We start from the raw sequence: 17,533 nt of genomic DNA on the forward strand, positions 1-17,533 counted from the left end.
TATTCTTTTCGGATTGTTTTGTGGAAATCACGTTGATATGATCTTACAATGAAAAACTGCAAAGCTGCAACAATCTAGCACGTTGCTTTATAAATCATTGTAATTTTACTAATTTATACTAGTTTATTTAAAATAACATTTACAATACAGGATAAATCTTGACTTTGACAATAAAAAATCTTTCTTGCAAATAAAGTTATGTCTGTCAATTACATATACAGAATAATCGGGATGACTAAGGTTTTAAACAGGAATTATGTATAGTTTATTTTTTCTTTAATAAATTATTATGATAATTTATCCTTGAGAATTAGGTACTCAAAATGGATCAGAGAAAAGTAAAGTATTTAAACTGCTTGGAAAGATTGAAGGCAGGAAAGTTCCCGAAATTCGTTTGTTTTTTTTATTTTAACATCATGGATTGTCAGTATCACAGCATGAAATAAAAAAAGAAAACAAAATCAGCTATCTTAGTACAAAATCCTAAATCTCCAAGTGATTTTTGTATATCAAAAAAATTAAGGCTAGAATTGACGTAAAGCAAGTATTTGCTCAAACTCTTTGCTAATAAAAACATGTGGATCTTACCACAATCTATCTAACAAAGGTAGTTTGCTAAATAAATAAAGAATGAAGATTTATGGTTGCTTCATTGCTTTCAAACTAATCTTTTAAGTCATATTTTTGTACTTCTCATAATAAAAAAAAAAAAAACCTTAAACTTTTGCCTCGTGTTGTCAAACAAAAGTTCAAAAAAAAATTATTTCATAAACCTAGAAATTTCGGGTTCTTGTGATTTTTATATTGCTTTTTAAATGGATTTTATATGTGCCCATGATTATGAAAGTGGACTAAGTCACTTTTTGCATTGTTTAAAGAAAAACTTACATAATAATTTTCTTATAACGATTTAATTATATTTCTTTTATGAAATCACTAGAGGAGCAATAAAAAAGTTTATTTATTGCAATTTCGCTTTCAAATAAACTTTACCCCTTAAATAATAATTATTTTAAGGCTAGATTTGAGGCCATTTTTAGGAGTGACTTAGTCCACTTTCATAATTAAGCGCACATATTTGCACAGATCTTAAACTGCTTACTACATAACAAAAAAAAATGTCAAACATAAATTTACTTTTAGAAGTCGCTTATTGCATATTATTTTAGTTATAATCTCTCTCGCTTCCTTGAACTCCAAAACATGCAGAGAAGGACATTGATACAGATTTTTTTTAATAAGCTCAATGTCAGAGTTAATTTTAAACCTAAGACATTGAAGTTAAAATTAAATATTCATGTAACAGCATTTGAACTCCAAAATTGTTAGAACAGGTGTTTTTATTTGTGTGCTTCGAAGTTTAAGTTGATTCTTTAAACAAGTCAGAATTTTAAGCTTGACCTTATTTTATCCAAAAAAGATAAACGAAAAACAGATAATGTACTTTAATTTGTATTTATGAAGAAGATAATACTATCTATCCTTGGTGCGAGTTCCTAGAAAATAAAATGCACGTACTTGCTTTAATGATAAAAAAATGCATAGAATATCCAAGCTTTATATGTGCAAATTCATAAAAAAAAATTATATATTTAATTTTATAGGAAAATAACATAAAATTCAAACAAAATTTTTAATTATTTTGACCTCCAAACGACGTTTGCCATTAAATTTCTTATTATAAAACAAATATTTTTTGAAAAAATAATTTCAGAAATGTTTGGAGCCGTTAAAAAAAAATTATAGGTACCTACTTATAAAATTTCTAAAAAAAAGTAGGTTATACTATATTTAATTAAAAAGGAAATAAAAATCCGTTAATAAAACAAAAGTTTCAAAAAAATTAAATGATCCATATTCAAAAAATTGGTTTTACAAAAAAAAAAAAAAATTGAAATTTTATTAAAAAAATATAATATAAATAATTGTTTTTGAAATTTTATTTATGATAGATACTGTTGATAAGAGTTCAAAACATATTTTTTTTAATCTAAAAAGTAAGATCTTGTTTTTAACAAAAATAAATTTATTTTAATGTTACTACTAGAAGACAGCTCAGTTATGTTCGGCAAGGTAATCTGCTAAGCAGCTCCATTACTTTCAAACTTATCTTTTAACTCTTGTTTAAACTTCTCATAATAAAAGAACATATGCAACCTTTGCCTCGTGTTGGCAAACAAAAAAAATCCATTAAAAAAACAGAGGCCTTATAAATCCAGAAGATTTGAGTACTTGTCATTTTCATATCAGTTCTAAATTTGATATATTACGATGTTTGTTTGATAAATGAATCTTCTATTTGTACAAAAATTAATTACACATATGTTTCATTAATTTACAAACTCGTTATCTACAAACGCATGTGTTTGCTCAAAACAATACAAAAATTAGGCCTGTCAACTTACTGTTAGAAGTCTTTATAATTGCATAACAATTGTATAATCACTTGTTTCCTTGAACTTGAAAACATTTTTTTTTTTTTGAAAATGCAGAGAACGGCATTGATATCTTAATAAGATCTTAATAAGCTCAATGTCAGAGTTATTTTTATAAAAGACATTGAAGTTATATTTAAAAATTCATTCATGCAACCGTATTTGAACTTCAATAATGTTTGAGCAGATGTTGTGAACTTTATGATTCAAATCATTTTTTTTTCAGATTTTAGAACTTGACCTTATTAAGGTGTAAAACAAATAGTTTCAGGTGACTCTTTTATTACTATTTCAAACAGTTGAGAAAAAAACTGGCAATTTGAATTTTTTTAGAGGAGAACATTTTTTTGACAATCGTTGTTTGAATTATGGTGTTTTCGTTTGGTAAGAATCAATTTATTTTTTTATCTAAATCTGTTAAAAAACCAAGTTTTGATCTGTTCAACTACAATTAAGTAGTCACAACAACATTTTTTTGACAGATTTAGATCAAGAAATAAATTGATTTTTTTACCAAACGAAAACACCATTAAATTGGCTTTGAGCTGAAAATGTCATAAAATAGTTATCTATCTTGTCATCTCGCAATGCGATTGAAAAAAATTGGTGGGATCTATTGGTATTAGAATCGAACAATAAACTGTAATGAGCAGACAATAAAATCGAGTCAATCTTAGAGTAAAAAATACTAAAGTTTATTTTTATGTTAAGTTAAACAATTCATTTCATACAAAAATTCCTTCCTCATATTTCATAGAAAGAAATGGGAAACAGAATAGGTTAAAATTCAAGAGCATTAAGCCATAAAAATGCTCTTAAATTTTTGTTTTGTATAATTAATAATTAATATTTTTTAAGATGGCAAAACAAATCAAAATTTTGTAATTAATTAAAAATTAAAATTATTATTAAATCAAATTAAAATTATTTGCTCATGAATTTTTACATACAATGTTTTAAAATTATGTATTAACAATTTTTACCACCAGAACAAAAACTTGCAAATGAGTCGGTCATCCTTTTTTTGGAATCTTTTCAAAGTCGTTAGAGCCGTTTAAAAAAAATGTTCTTTCTATTTCTATCTAACATTAAATTTATTAAAAAACGTTATTTTTTCAAAATTGTAAATAAAATTAAATGACTTCGGCGATACTAACGATAGCAATAGCGATGGTAGCGACACTGACTTATGTTTTTCATTTCGGGTCTTTATTAAAAAAAAAATTCTAGAGGTTTTCCATTAAAACAAGAATAGTACAGAAAATAAGAATTGGCTGTGAGGCGTTACTGAACTTTCTGTAAGACATGCAAAACACCCAAGCTAGAATTAGAAGAAGTTATATTTCAAAATACAACTGCAGCTCATTCATAAATCAAATCCAACCTAAATTGAAGATTTATCTAAAGTTACACACACGTTTTATTAATTTAACTCTACTAAAGCAAGCTGTATAAAAATTTTAAATTAAAGATGCTTGTTTACGAATTTAAATAAATTCCATCATCAGGAAAGTTTAAATTATTAATTTATCATTATAAACCATCAAATTATTTACGCTAGCATCAATCTAATGAAAACAAAACTTTCAAGACAGGTCTCATTATTTTTTTTAAATAAACTTGTTTGCAAAATTTTGTTAAATCAAATTTTAATGCAAAAAAAAAAAACTACAAAAGCCCACAACCTCAAATTAATCATTCCTAATTTCACGTTCGAAAAACTAGAAAATAAGGCTTAAGGCGAGTAAACAAAAACGAAACGTGTAGCAGATCTTTTGTAAATACATAATTGTTTTCTCTTTTTTTTTTCATTCTCTTCACTAATGATGTTTTCTATAAAAAAAAAATAAATAAAACCAAAACAATCCCCTTTTATTTGTGACCTAAAATACACTAGATTTCAGGCACGTGTATGTTTCAGTCAAAGTCAACGTACAGGTAAGTACCAACTGACAAGTATAGAAATAGATAGTCTCTATACAGACTTTAAGTTCATAAACTACTGCGCAGCTAAGACTTGAACCCGAAACAAACAATGGAACCGTAACAAATTCACGCTACAACTCTGGTTTTGGCTTAATCCAAAACGAGTGTAGTTCACTTGGTTAATTGTTATTTAATTTCCCCTTAATTTTATTAATGACAGAATGTGTAGTAGATGGAAGCGATATTATAAAAAAAAAAGTGATTTCAACGCTAATAGATATGAAATTAAATCAAAATATACATAGACAAAAAACCTGTTGTATTTAAACTTTAACGTGACACACCGCCAGAATGTAGCCAATGGGAAAACGACAATAGCGACTAAACACGGTGATTTACATGTCAACTGTATACACACATGTGCTAGGTGTATAATTTGCGGACGTCAACCTGTTGAGCGTAACATGGCAGCACAAGTGAGTTGACAGTTTAGATATAGCACGAGAGTCTTTTTGATTATACAGTAATGCAGCAACCAACTCAGCGCCAGTTAAAAGTGGGGGAAAATGCATTTGAACGTGACCTTGAGATATTTCAATGAAATCCCTTTTGTGGTTAGCGATAGTAAGAGTATCGGTGTATAAAAGCGTGAGCACTTTGCTGACTGGCGGACGCTGTGGTTATTTCTATTTGCAAAGAAAACATTTTATAATTGTGTGAAGTAAATGCGGTTTAAAGTTAATTACTTTGGTTTTAGGTGGTTGGTTTTGGTTTTGTTTTAAGATGTTGTTTTTCAATGCAATTGATATCTATTAAGGTCGTGTGTCTATCTATACATTGTATAGCTATTTTGTTGAATTTGAGTTAAATGACATCAAACATAATATGAGATGTATTTTCCTGGTTTATTGGTTTTTTGATGTTTTATTAATTATAATAATTGTAGGGAGATGAAGTTACAAGAATGAAACATTTTTATAAGTTATTCACTTGAAAATAAACAAATGACCCATAAAAGTCAACTACATATTTTCATTATTTCGCCAACTAAACAATATTCTATATTCAATTGTTTTCAATAAAAAAAAATATTACACATACACCACAGTGACCCGAAAGTTTAAACTTTAAGAATCGATAGACCAAAATTCATTCTTTGACCAAGTAATGGCATTTTTTAAAATATTATAAGTTTGGCACTGAACTACATGAATTGTAGACATATTTTTGACAATTATTTGTAAAATATCTATAAATTCCATGGAGGTTTCGATATTTTGGTATTTTTTTTTTTTTTTTATTTTGTAACACATTAAGTGAATCTTTCTCTTGACAGTTGTCATTCTTGAAAATTTTGTTTTAAAAACCTAAAAGGATGAAGAACAATTAATTACCTTTCACATTAGTGCATAATATCATAATTATTTTAATAGTCAAAATGTCATCTTAACAAATGGGGATTCCATTTTACTTTAAATACCGCACGCGAGGGCGGTAATTCCCAATCCATACAATTTGACAAGTTTTACCTCAAATAAAAATAATTAAAAAAAAACTTATAAAAATATTAATTTGTCTTGTATTGTTGGTGGTAATTTATTCATGTATCGTGTTAAATTATTCTTAAAATGTCTTCTTACACAAACAAATACAAAGAAATTGCAATTGCAAAAATCAACACGAATCTAATTCAAACTTCCCGAGTAGTAACGGATTTTAAGACGTATATTTTTCATTGCATACTTTTTGGTATTAATTAACATATTAAACCGTTTCTTACTTCTTTCATTCAACATACCGGTATAGGTTGGATTGTGTCTTTGCTCAACTGGTTTTTAACGATTAAATTATTCTGTTACTTATTTTTTGTAGTTTACTTTTAGGAGAATTAATGTTGTTAGGATTTTTGAATTTAAACAGCAAAGCAGGGAAATAGCAGGTATGTAAATTCCCTGTTAGTTAATAAAAATTATGGATACATCAATGAACAGAAACCATTCTTTTAGTAAAATAACTTTAACAACAAGGGATTAGTAAAAACTGTTTAAATTTTCGCGTATGCCTTAATCCTTAATTTATTTGTTACATGAGTAACAATTTTTTTAATTGACAAACAAATAACAAACACCAACAGCTGTGTTATTTTAGCATAGCTATCCGTATCTGAAGTTGGCGTTTACAAGCATTACAAAAACAACACGCAGCTGTCGACAGGAGTAGTAGCTAAACCAAGCTGCGGATAGAATTTTGACGAGGTGTATAAGTTTACATTTTCCTTTCTCTTGCTGCGTGCATATACATTTTTGTTCAGTGTTGATATTTGGAATATCCTGCTGCGGAAACTTTATTAAAAAAAGATTTTTATCTTCTCCACTTTTTATCTAACCCATTATGAATGATATTTTGAACTACATTCGTCTAATTGTATACTTTAGGGGCGGTGACGAGAAAAAAGTGCAATAACAATGCAGTTTTTCAAAAAAAAAAAAAAAAATGGTGCAGAGAAATGGATAATTTTGTCTGATAAGATAATTATGGTAAGTTATAAATTAAAACTATCTGCCCACAAAATGTACTCAAAGTATAAATATTTGAGTTTTAGGTTTTACTTCTTTCAGAGTGAAAATTTACTTTGTGACAAATGTCAAAATGACATTAAGGTACCTAAGCTATGTGTATTTATTAAATAACCCAGCGATCACATCAAATTAATATGGTGAGACTTAAAAATAAAATCATGTTCTGTGAATGAAAAGTGTAAATTCAATCGAGTGTAGGTATACACACAATCTTCTCTTCAAATGTGGTTTAGATTTTACTCTTTTGAAAACTGCAATTTTCGACATCGCTGGAGAGCTCGATCCATCACTTTGAATCAAAGATGTACAAAAGTGCATTTCATCAAATAACTTGTTGACAGTGAGTTTTACATGTAAGTGTGTGTGTATGTGTGTGTCTGGGCGTCTGTGTGTGTTTTTCATTCATATCTGGAATGGATCTCCTATAAATTCACCTAACTTACTGTAATACCGATCAGGAAAAAATTCAAATTAATATTTTGCGATGTTTTTATTACATTTGAAAAACAAATTTTACACCAATAAATATAATATAATTGACTCAAAGAATTTCTATTGCAAACAATTTTCATTTTAACATTAATTTTTTGTCTAAAATTGTATTTTTTTGTATTCTAGATACAAATTTATTTTTTAATTTGCCAGCTTATTGATATTTCAAACAAAATAAAACAAATCGTTCCTCTGATGAGTTTCATTTTCTACCAACACAACTGCAACGAAAAACTTTTTCGTGTGTTTCTTTATCAGAAAAAAGAAAAGGTAGATTGTGTGGCTTTGCCAACTGACATAATATTCCTGATTGCTAAATGACTATCAAGAAAAAAATGTTTTATTTCAATGCTTTTTTTCCTGATCGCTATAACCGACCCCTTAAGCGAAGTATTCTGCTTCACAGTTGAAAAAATTGGTGGCGCGGTTAAACGCTTAAAAATTGCGTTCATTGACCAGGCCAATTCTTATTTTATTGAAATTGTAAAAAATAAAATTTAATATAGTAAATTCAGTAAAATAAACAAAGATTTATAACAATATTACACTACGATAAAAACAAAAAAAAAAAAAAACTGTCAGTAATGAGACATATTTGAAAGGTAAATTTTTTTCAAAATGCAACAACATTTTGTTCATACCATGAATAAATGTCAACTTACAAGGCGGCAAAAGCAATTTCAACAATTTCACCTAAAATTACAAAACATTATTGTAAACGTTGATATACTCGTACCTGTATTGGAACGTGTTTAAATAACTTTTCTCAATTGATGATATACATATGTACATGTAAAAATGCAAAAACCAAACTAATAATAAATACATATGTACATGCATAGCTACGCCTGAAAACCTATCTAAAAGTGTTTCTTTAAAAGAAAGAAAAAAAAAACAACAATAAATAACTTTTGGCAGAACTTTTATTTTTTTTTTTTTAATTCTGTTGAAGTGCAATAAAAAACATAAATGTTTAATTGTGTATTTCAACCAAACCAACCATAAATTCTCAGACTTTATTTTCGTGACTGACTAAGTTTGAAACATTTGGTAAGCATTCTTCGACGAAGTAAAAAAGGTCAACAAGGATCAATGCAAGCCAAATTCAATGCCAGATAAACAACACCTGTCAAAATCAGAATTGAACAAATGGTTAGCAAGTTGGCAACAAAATTTCGTTTAGAACTTTATTTTTGGTCAGATTGTGTTTAAGTTTATGGTTCTGTTTCACTTCATTCAAAATAAATTTTTCAATTCCAATAAACAAAAGTTGATTCATTTTTGTGATGACTGATAAGATAACCAAGTTGAGGGTGCTCCACTCTCACTGATGATGATGGCTTCACGTCTATAAAAATTATATCAATGAAGTAATGATAACGTGCAACCAGCCCACCCGCCCATGCCATTTTACAAAGGTTGACGAACTACTTCCGTTAAAAGTACAACCATATTTTAAGTGATGCAGTTTAGAGGATTAACTTAGCTAGGAAAAGTGTTTTTACAGTGTGACAGCTTACAATTGCTTTGCCAATTTTCTAATCAACTTGATTGTTTTCATTTGCAGATTTGTCTTTTGCTAAACACGTGCTATGAGCTGAGTTTTAATGGTTAAATTGAAAAATGTCATCAAAACAAGATAAAGAAATTCTTGAATAAATTAGATAAATACGATTTACTTGCTAGATTTAAGGAAGAGAGAATTGTTTCATTTTACTGATTGGTGTTTTTTTCAATGATACAGATTGTCCCTTAATAGCGCGCAAAAAATGTATTTTATCTTGTTATGTATGGCATATTTTTACTTGGAGACTGACATAAATACTAAAAAATCTAATTTGACGATAAAGGACTTTCCTTGACATACCTTAACTAGAGTTTAAAATATTAATATTTTTGACTGGTGTCCAACATTGTTCTTTTCAAACTGTTAATTTATTCAAGCACTAACATATTTATTTTTACTTTATTAACGTAGTAACAGATCGCTTATACATAAAAACGCAATTTGAGCATTAATTTTTAACGTTTTAACAGATACGTTCACTGTGGCGTATGTGTAATTTTTTCTTATATTGAAATATTTTGATGGTAAATAATACATTTCCAATTGCTTATGAAATCATAGCATTTCAGTTAAACTATGTTGACTATTGACTGATAGTGGGATAACTAAAGCAAATTATTAGGGAACCCGGCAGAACAGCTCTGATTTTGACGATTTTTTTCATAAAACAAATTTCATAAAACAAATGATAGCAAAAGATTCTTTAGGTAATTTAAGGAAAAAAAATGTAAGGAAGTGAGGGACAATCTTCCATAGTTTAAGCGATAAATGCAATTTTCTTACAATCTGACTTCAAACACAAAAAAATATTTTAAAAACAACGGCTACATCTACAGTATTTTAAAATACATTTTTAAAAAGCCAGGAGCTCATTCTTATCTCTTAAATTTAAATCCACTAAATTTAACTAAGAGTTTTTGAAAAATGGTCCTCAAACTCAGAGTTAAAAAAAAAAATGTTATTAAAAAATTTAAAATGACTTTTTTCCAAACTTTTTCTAATAAAATATGAATTTATTTAAAAAAAAAACGTTTATCCATAAATATTATTAGTTGAATTCCGAAGCAGAAAAGGTAATATATATCACACTTTTGAAAAAAAAAAAATTAAAAATTACTTCAATTTCAATGGTTTTTTTTTTTGATAAAAACTGAAATAATTGAAATAATTTTCAAAGATTTTGGCAAATAAGAACTTTAAAATTTTGCTATTTAACTTTCAACAATAAGGGCTATTGAACAATTAAAAAATAACTTTATATTTAAATGTTGAACTTTAAAAAAGAAATAAGTTAAATTTTTTTTCAAAACTTCTATTAAAAAAAGTTCTTCGAAAATGAAATACTTTTTAATTTTTGAATAAACTGTATACATTCTGACATTTAATTTTATAATTTCAAATAATAATAAATGTGGCCTAAAAAATTTGAAAAATAAATGCATTTTGTATTACGAAAAAGTTTTAAAAAGGACATGTTAAAATTTTTTTAATATTTTTTTTTTTTTCAAAAATCTGAGTTCAATTACCACTCTTTCAAAAGCCCTTACTTCAATTAACTTAATTTTAATTTTACAAATGCGACTAAGCTTCTAGCTTTTTAATAATGTATATTTAAATATTGTAGGTGTTGCCGTTGTGTTCAAATATTTTGTTTTGTGTTTGAAGTCAATTAATAAGAAAATTAATAAGAAAATTGCATCTACCGCTTCAACGATGGAAGACTGTCCCTCACTCCCATATATTTTTTTTCCTTGAGTTTCCTAGACAACCTCTTGGCATCAATTAATTTATGAAATTTAAGAAAAAAATTTGAAAGCAAATTTTTTTGTTCACAAAAATCTCCAATTAAATTTAAAAAATCAAAACGGCAACACCGGCAATTTTTAATCTATAGACTTTAAAGTATTTTTAAAGATCATCAAAATGTAAGCTGTTCAGCCGGGTTCCCTAATTTTTGAGCTTTAGTTACTCTACTATGAGATTTAAAATCCTAAGATTGTTCAGCTGATATTTAATCTTTGGTGTACCAAACTTCTCTGGACTCTGGAAACTTCTAGGACTCATAAACGGGTAGGTATTTAGACTTTCAAGAAAAAGTTTCTGGGGTACCACAAGTTAGTGTTCTAGTTCCAGTTTTGTCCATTTTATTTGCACATTTGTGGTATACCCATTTTGCACTGGCATAAAAAAGCTTTGAAATACTGCGTTATGAAGAGAATATTACATCAGTTCAAATAAAGTTCCGATATGTTTCAAAACTACCTCGCTTTGGTTACTTTATTGATTATTTTACGTTCATAAAAATGAAAAAATAACAAAATGTTTAGTTTTCACCATTTTCGTAAACGTTTTGTACTTAATTTAAGATCATTGGTTATTTATTGGATGCCATAAGCGATATGTCCAAAGTGGTATTTAAAACTCTAAAAAAATAATTTTGAGAACATATCAATTTGACCGTTATGCACTAAAACTATGTTAAATTAATTTTTAATTGCTGCGACAACAGTAACAACCAAACTGTCTTACTTTTTTAAGTTAAATGCTACAATTGACTTTGCTTTCTTAGAAAATTAAAAGTGAAAGAAAACTTAACGAAAAGAAGCAATCCCCCATTACAAGTTCATTGCATGAAAATGAACGAAAAAGTCACTTTTAATGCAATTGATTGGATAAAAGTAAATCTAATTTCAATAATCACAACAAATTATCAATTGCATTCAGTTTGATGCAGTTACTCATCAAAAGCGAAATTCGATTTAAACTTAACGAATCAATTCGTAATTATTCACCACATTTTATCGTATATTTCTCAGTTTTTCACGGCGCGAGGTTTGCGCTCTTTTAGCATTCCTCGAGCCATAACTTCTATTCTGTTCGGTTTCACTTGTTAAACTTCTCATCTTAAAACCCCTATCGTAAAAAAAAAACTGCTGATTGGTTGTAAACATTTAAATTTTATTAGTTTAAAAAAAAAATACAAAAACGTTTATTCCTTGAATGTTTTTTTTTTTATTGCTGATTCTCTCTTTTTACAAAGATAAAACCAATATTTCTGTTAAAATGTTCAACGGAACGATACTGGGTTGATAGTTAAATCATTAAAATTGTTTTAAAAGTCATGTGAATAAACTTTTGTTGCATGTTTTGCAATTTGCATTTAATCGTTCGATATTTTAGTTTATTCAAAGACTCTTTTGACAACAAAAAATAATAAATACGATCTCAATGAGCTATTGTGAAGTAATTGCAATTAGATACAAGAACTTTTCGAAAAAATTTGCTGAGTTGCAGTTTTGCTTGAACACGATTTTTTTAACACGAATTTTTGTTTTATTGTGATTAAAACTTGTACCAATAAAAAAATTTAAAGCAAAATAAAATGTTTTTTTTTTCAAAAAATTAAATTTACCTTACGCAACAAATCGCAAGTTTTCTTAGTAAAAAAGAAAAAAACATAAACAAAAAATTAAAATTAAACTACCTCATTTAAAGCTTTTTTTATATTGTTCCTCATTTTTTCGCACACGGCAATTTTATTTATAAATTTACAAAAAAAAAAAAACTAGCTAAAAACTGAAAAAGTTATGAATAAATAAAAAACTCAACTTACCCGCTAGAAGACATTTTGTTGTTGCTTTTGAAGTGCGTTTTCCGGTTGAGATTATTAGAATTATTTGGAACGTTTATTGGTGATTTAGATCCTGTTAAAAAGGACTAAAGTTTTTATTTATTTTCGAGACAATCTAAAATATAAAAGGCACTTCTTTCACTTGAGTTTGTTTTCTTTTATTATTATTTTTTTTTTATTAAATCTCCGAGGTATTTAAAAAGAAATATATTCTTAGCACAAACGATCCGTTCGAACTGACTGAATTTCTTGTCAACCGGAGTTTTATCTATAAAGTCGTGGTACGATAAAACAAAATAAAATGATTGTATCTTTAGTACAGCTGAGTTGACTGAGTGTAAAGTCAAAGATACTCAGCGTTAACAGCTGGCCACTGCAATAAATAGCTTTTTGGTGAAAAAAAAATATAATTTTGCCTCTCTTTTCAAATTCAGATACAAACTCAAATATCCACACAAAATGACGTGACAAAAAAGTGAGATAGTGTTGAAATTTAGAGCTGAGCGCATGAGTAAGTTGTTGACTATACAAGTTTGGTGCATAAACTTACAGCAAACCACATGTGCTGAGAAAAGTTATTTGAGAAATTTACGTCGAATACTGCTTGAACTTTGTTCGTTTAAAATATACAAAAAGTTTAACACATCAAAAGTTTTAAAGATAAACTGAAATAAGATCAGGGCTGTAATAGTAAAGAAAGGGCCTTAAGGCAAATTAGAGCTATTATAATGATGTTTAAAATAAAGTATTCTTACTTTGACTTAGGTAATATTAAAATATAGAAATAGATTGCCTACAAATTTGAAAAGATCATTATCCCTGTTTTTCGAAAAATTGATAAAATCATTTTTTTAAAGATTGAATTCCCATACGCGATTTTGAAAAAAAAAAATTGTTTAGGATTTGCATTAGAAATGAGAAAAAACTAGAGAAAATAGGAAGTTTTCAAAAAAAAAAAATACTTAAAAAAACAAAACAATTAAATTGGATACTTTAAGAGGTTATATTTTTTTTGTAAACTGCTCATGTATTCTACATGTACCTACATACTACATACATATTTGAAGAAGATATTAGTAAGAAATAAAATCATCAAAAATTTTTTAAAGTCTATAAAGCACAGACAGGTTTAACAGAACATAATTGAAAACTTCTTTATGTTTTTGAATTTTTCTTACAAAAATGTTATAAGAAAAATTTAAACTTAATTTTTCCAAAGTTTCACATTTAAACATAACGTTATTTTACCCTCTGTTGTTGAAGGTTAAATGCAAATAGTTTGAATAGTTTTTTTTTTAAGTGAAAACTTCTTTAGTATCTTAGTGATTTGAAACAAGATGAAACAAAAACGCGACACGAACATTCAACTTGTTATAACTTTTTTGTTTTAATAGATAGATGAATGAAATTTGTACTGTAGATAGGTAATATAATAAACTAAATGCACAAAATTTCAATTAATTTCATATTCAAAATTCTGATATAACGGTAAAAAGATGTTCTTTTTCTACACACGTTATATCTTTTGATCAAATGCACATACATATTTGATTTAACTTTAACACGCATGCTGATAACATATATATATCACATATATATATATATACATATATATATATACATATATATATCACAATTAACTGTACGAGCTCTACAAGTTACACAATCTTAAATTGAAAAACTTAAAAAAATCCTCAAAATACCTGTGGAGATCTATTGACGATGACCAGTGTAGGAAGTACCGTAATCTCAGCTTGAAATTTGACATAGTTGGCTTTAAAAAATTCTTATTTTTTTTCTAGGCATGGTAGAAATATGATTCATATGTCATATAAAAGGTGAAATAACCGTTCAGATGATATAAAATTTACTATAGGTTGTCATTTAAAAAAAATATATTTAATGGTGTTAAAAGAGAAAAAAGATTAATTTTTTTGCTTTTTTGATGAAAAATGATTTGGTTTGAAAAAAAAATAAGCTCTTTTTGTAGATGTTGTATAGACATGGACGATATAAATATTTTGAGTTGAAACAATAAGCTTTTAGATGATATAAAATTAATATAGGTAGGTATTCATATAAAAAAAATGTATTTAAAGGAGATAGAATAAAAAATAGGTAGATTTTTTCTTTTTTTTTGCTAGAAATTTTTTTTTTAAGGTTTCACTTCTACCACGTGTGAATTGCACACATGACTTTTTTTTTTGTTAAACTTTAATACAAAGGGTCTTTTTGTCTTCTAAATTCAATTAAAAGCAAATATGTTCAGTATATTTTTAAGGGATACATATGTACATTTAAAGGTACAAAATTAGGAAAAAAGCAGGTTAATTTTTTTTATCAAAGTTCTGAGTTTTCATTCACTCAATTTAATTGATTTTAATTTAAGAGACAAGAATAAATATCTGACTTTCTAAAAAGAATTTCTTAAAAAGCATCGGCAATCTCTTGGTATCATTTAATTAATGAAATTTAAAATTTGTATGTTCACAAAGTTCTAATTTTCAATTTCAAAACCAATATGGCAAATGCTGCAATTTTTGACACAAAAAGGCTTAAGTACATATTTTTATTTAAAGACGTTGAAAAAAGCTGTTCGGGCCGATGTGGAATTAATTTCTTCTCGTAAGTGCAAACTTCAATTTAATTTAAACCAAGAGGTCACTGTGGTGTATGTGTAATATTTTTTCTAATTAAATTTTTTAACATAATGTTGAATCATGTTGAACCTTACCGCATATTTTCTTACCATTGTTACGTAATCTTTCATACGTAACGGATATTACTGAGAACGGTTTGCCGTAAAGGCAGGGGATGTGAACCCGACAAATGGGTTCCTCTCCCTTTAAAGTTATTTGCCTATCGTTTCCCTATCGTTTCCCTATTGTCCAGCTATTAGGCACACTGGAGGCCAGTTATTTAGAGGCAACAAAGGCCCACTTTCTGAAAACAAGAAAATAAAAGATTAATTATTTGTTTGTACAATATTCTTACGTTTATTTGGGTTGAATTAAAGTTTACAAAGTGATCCTCTGGAAATCGCCTAAGTTCCTGATTTCTATGCTTCTGACTTCTATGCTTCTGAGCTTCTGAACTTCTGAACTTCTGAACTCTCTCTTAATTATTTTTAGACTATTTATACAACTTTCTTTTAATATTATTCACTAATACTTATAAAACTAAAGTATACAATGTAAAGTATAAAGCATTACCCAATTACGAAACTAGGATTGCTTACATCGCAATCTTGGGTAATACTTTAATACTTTATTTATTATTTGTTAAATTGAAATACAAAGAATTACCCAATTACAAAATTAATATTGCATACATTGCAATTTTGGGCAATTCTTTGCTTATTATTTATTAACCTATATTTTAAATTATACCTACTTAATTTCTTTTTACCTTACTTTGCGTCATCCTCAATTTCTTGGTGACGCAATATGAGCCATCAACACTTAATAACCAATATGACCCATCAGCAGTTTTCTTTCGCTTATTTTAATTGTGACGATCCAGTATGTTTTGTCACCGGATCGTCGACCTGCCGTCGCTTCAACTTATTATTGAAGTTGAATCATTGGCCAGGTGTTTACAATTATTATTGGCCCAATTAATTTGAGTATTCGTTTGTTTTGTTTACACAGCGAATTACTCTTGGTGCCCTTGAATTAAATTCAATTATTGTGGAGGGTTATGGTTAGTGTGAGACATAATAGATTAATGTCTAACACAACACCATGAAAATCATAACTGTTTTTACCTATGGTTTATTTTCTATGAACAAGTACGAAGTAAGATTAAAGGTAGGCCTAAAAACTGCTGATACAAGAAAAATGCAAAAACACCAGCATTCAGTTGGCCTCAGAAATGGAACAATACAAAACTGGGAGGCTTGCTGCCGATTTCTGAGGTCGGTGAACCTCACAGACGGATCATTAGTGTGAAGCAGATACGTGAGGGAGTTATGATCCCCTCGAGATTGAGATTATAACAGCGCTGAATAAAAGGAAGAAGAAGAATTTTCTTTAAACAATCCCGTGTAAATAGACTTTAGTTTAGCTTGAATCTTATCTTGAAACAATAAAACGCTAAATTTTCAGAGCCTTTCAGAAGTTCACAATTTTTTGTAATGATTAATCCGCTACACCATAAAACTGTTTATGTATCAGAAAAAGCTTTCACATATCTTTAGCAACAGAAGTGAAAAATATTCAACAATGAAAAAAACAGAGGGTGTGTGTTCAGCTTCATCGATGACGTAGAAAAACCAACGTTTGATTGGTCACGCAATTGAATTTATCTGAGACAAATAATTTTTTATATTGCAAGAGAATCACAGATAAATATTCTGATGGAAGGGAGATGTATGTACGTGTATGTATTTATAAAAAATGTAGACAAAATTTGACACAAGATAAGATTCAAGTCAACAACGGACGTGACATTTGAAATTTCAAGGGCAAATTAACAGAATAAATTTTATTTATAATGTCGGCCTTTGATCTATTTATTCGTAATTAGGGATATTTAATTATAAAGATACTATTTTTATTATAAATAGAAATTAATTGTTTTTTTAATAGGATTTGTTTATTCAATTTAATTTCTAGACGAATATGTGTTTACAAAGATGGATTTTTCTGTTCTGGTTTCCTAAAAAAGTTCATTGTTTCGGTGAGTTTTGATGTTTTAGGAGTCTTACTAGCAGAAATTAAATTTAACTTCTTTAAATTTTTTTTTGAAATTTGCAAGTAGGTACTGAGGAACTCATCAATGTGCATTTAATGGACACTGGACACTTATGTATTTTTATGTTTTAAGCGATCCAGTTTTTCAGTATGAAATCCTTCGTTCTGGGCTTACTCGAAACGAATGCAACACATGTCACAGTCAGTCA

The 17,533-nt window shown here is 27.8% G+C and overlaps 1 protein-coding gene and 1 long non-coding RNA gene across 3 annotated transcripts in view; one reads left to right on the forward strand and one right to left on the reverse strand.

The window, feature by feature from the left end:
* Positions 1 to 17,533, reverse strand: part of LOC129917738 (trehalase-like) — a 54,915-nt gene that overhangs the window by 26,675 nt on the left and 10,707 nt on the right. For both annotated transcript variants that reach the window (XM_055997824.1, XM_055997825.1), the window contains exon 2: positions 12,613 to 12,703. In XM_055997824.1, the coding sequence (XP_055853799.1) occupies positions 12,613 to 12,703 (91 nt within the window). The remainder of the gene's footprint in view (positions 1 to 12,612; positions 12,704 to 17,533) is intronic.
* Positions 15,057 to 17,133, forward strand: LOC129917755 (uncharacterized). Its single transcript, XR_008772854.1, has 3 exons — positions 15,057 to 15,255; positions 16,485 to 16,675; positions 16,737 to 17,133. It is a non-coding gene; the product is annotated as an uncharacterized LOC129917755 (long non-coding RNA).

The sequence above is a fragment of the Episyrphus balteatus genome, chromosome 4, assembly GCF_945859705.1.
Source record: "Episyrphus balteatus chromosome 4, idEpiBalt1.1, whole genome shotgun sequence".
NCBI lineage: Eukaryota > Metazoa > Arthropoda > Insecta > Diptera > Syrphidae > Episyrphus > Episyrphus balteatus.